This window comes from Sipha flava, unplaced genomic scaffold (assembly GCF_003268045.1).
Source record: "Sipha flava isolate LNK unplaced genomic scaffold, YSA_version1 18722_pilon_pilon, whole genome shotgun sequence".
In the NCBI taxonomy this organism is placed as follows: domain Eukaryota; kingdom Metazoa; phylum Arthropoda; class Insecta; order Hemiptera; family Aphididae; genus Sipha; species Sipha flava.
Genome location: NW_020272406.1, coordinates 1 through 2,532, shown reverse-complemented (window position 1 = coordinate 2,532; position 2,532 = coordinate 1). Strand labels below are relative to the sequence as shown.

Here is a 2,532-nt window from a genome sequence, read left to right as displayed (position 1 = left end):
AACATGTGGTGGTCCTCTTTCTAGCGCCCAGGTGAATAGTGCATGCGGCGTAATCCCAAGAGACTTCGTGCTCTACGAGGAAGTCATGTCCTAGTAATACGTCGCAATACAGTTCATCCATTATGGTCGCTTCGAAAGGGATGGTGAGGTCCCCGATTTTGGCTTCGAAGGCGGCGGTACCACTTGTGGAGGTGGTGTGTCCATCCGCCATTCTAACCAGTGTGGGTAGTCCGTTTATGGGTGATCCGAATTTACGGGCTATGGTTGGGCTTACATACGATTTTTGGGCCTGTGAGTCTAGAAGCGCTGTTACGAAGCCTGACCTAAATTCGAGTTCCACTGCTGGAGTCGGGATTTTGTCGGGGCATGTTCGTTTAGCGTTTCCAAACGTGGGGGACTCATACGAGCGGGGCAAGTAGTTCTTAACCGCGACGGTGGGTCTTTGGTGAATGGGGCGAACCGCCATTACCATGACATCCTTGTCGATTACCTCTGTGCTCGGAGACCGCACCACTGGAGCAGGCGAATCTTCCGAAAGGGGGGGACACGCGTGATTTGTCCTTCCCTTGTTGTTTTTGGTGACAACCGTTCCTTTCCCTATTACCTTTGTCTCTACACCTAAGACTTCCCCTGAAGCCGGTTGTGTACCACATTTGGGGTGGTACGTGTGAATGGGGTGGTGTAGGTTTGGGATTTGAGGGACGCAGCCGACTTGTTGTTGTCGAGCGTACGTTGGAACGTCGGAAATTGTGATGGAGGCCGTGGTGCTTTGGGCAACCACGGGCGAAATGACGGAGGATATTTCCGAAGACGACTGTTCGGTAATCGTTGGTCCAGTAGTCGACTTAGCCGACTTACGGTACGATTTGCCTGGGAGGTGTCTGTTGGTAATATACCCGTCCGTAATGCCAAATGGTGGTGTGTGTGTGCCTTGTAAATTCGAATAGGTGGTGTGGAGTTGTGTGGAGGTGGTAGGGAGGACTAATCCCTTCCGCCTCCCCCGCCGTTTCCCGGAGACGACGGTTTGTGTGGGCACTCACTGTGCTAGTGTGACCCCCCGCAGTATCTACACGGTCTCGGTGGAGGTTTACTTTCCGTGGTGGTGCGGGTGGGTGGTGTGTTTAGGGGCCGGGTCGCCTGTAGGGGACCCTTCTTCCCTTGAGTTCTGTGTGCTCGATCCGGTGTGCGAGCGGGTGGGTTCGTTGCGGGAGCCAGGATTGCGACTATTCGACGTAGCTCGGCAAATGTCGCTGGCCGCTGCAACCGAACGTGGGTCCGGTATTCGTCGCGCATTAGGCCCGCAATTATACCTACTAACTGTGGCTCAGATAGACCGGTATTAACGCGGCGCGCTAATTGGTTTTTCGCGAGGACGAATTCGGACGGGGTTTGATTTTCGGGCTGTCGCGCAGAAACTATTTCTGCCCGTAACTGGGCCTGAATTTCGGCGTTGTCGAAATTTTCTAAAAATTCGGACCGAAATTCATGCCAGGACAGGTCCAGGATTTTGATGGAGGTCCACCATTTTCCGGCTGTCCCTTTTAGTTGCGGTTCGACTGCCCTTGTCCAACCCGCTGGTGGGATTCTAGCCTGTCCTAGGATCGATTCAGCATTCTCCAAAAACCGTACGGGGTCCTCCGCCTTCGTTCCGGAGAACTTGGGTAGGGATGCTCGCGCTGCACGCAAATCCTCATACGGAATGAGTACTGAACGTTCGGGGACATAGAATGTCGGGGCGGTTAGCCGGTCTGAATGGTACACGTCCGCGAAGTGGACCGATCGATCATGTTGATCGTGTTCGATTTGTGCGTCACGGTTAACGTCGTACCATGAGGTGGATGCGTGTGGAGGTCGTGTTGCATCTCCGACTTCGCGGCTGTAAGTCCGATTCGTGTCGTACAATTGTACGTCGGGTACCCGTCCGGTGCTATGGAAAAGGGGGGCTGACATGGATTGTCTACCTATCTGGTCCCACTGTTGGTCCTCCCTAGTCCGTTTGTGTGAGGGCTGCGGTTGATGCGTCGGTTCGGTCTGCTCGGATCTCGATGCCGGTATGCCGAGTTCGATGCGTCTGATGCTCTCCGCAATCCAACGGCTGTCGTCGAAATGGCGGGTCAGACAGTCTTCGAGAATCGACAACCGTGTTTCGAGTGACGGTTGTTTCGAACTATCGCGTGCGGATTGACGAATTGCTTTTATTTGTTTGTGTGCGGTCTGAATGGTGTCAGTCGCATACGAACTCGCGTTAAAGTCGAGTAAGTTCGAGTGTGAGGTGCCCGGGTCGCTTTGAGCTACGGGGTTGTGGTGTCCTTGCGGATTACCGACCGCCCTTTCGCTCAGCGCGAGGTCCTGGGTGCCTTGCTCGTCATCACTTAGTGCCTCGATCGCACTCGACGATTTTATTGAAAATCGGATACGACCGGGCTCGACGTTTTGCGACAAAAAAAATTCGTTTAAACGCGTTTCCAAGTCCGCCTTGGTGCCTGTGGTGGATAGCCCGCGCGTCTCACATTCGTAACGCAGTTCCTTCAA

At 54.0% G+C, this 2,532-nt stretch overlaps 1 protein-coding gene across 1 annotated transcript; it reads right to left on the bottom strand.

Annotated features, from left to right (window-relative positions):
• On the bottom strand, window positions 1–2,483 carry LOC112681177 (the record flags this gene model as incomplete). Its single annotated transcript, XM_025551436.1, is given in 2 exon segments — window positions 1–881; window positions 1,319–2,483. Coding segments are annotated over 2 exon segments (2,046 nt in total), but the record flags the coding sequence as incomplete, so codon positions are not given.
• Between the last annotated feature and the right edge of the window lie 49 nt (window positions 2,484–2,532).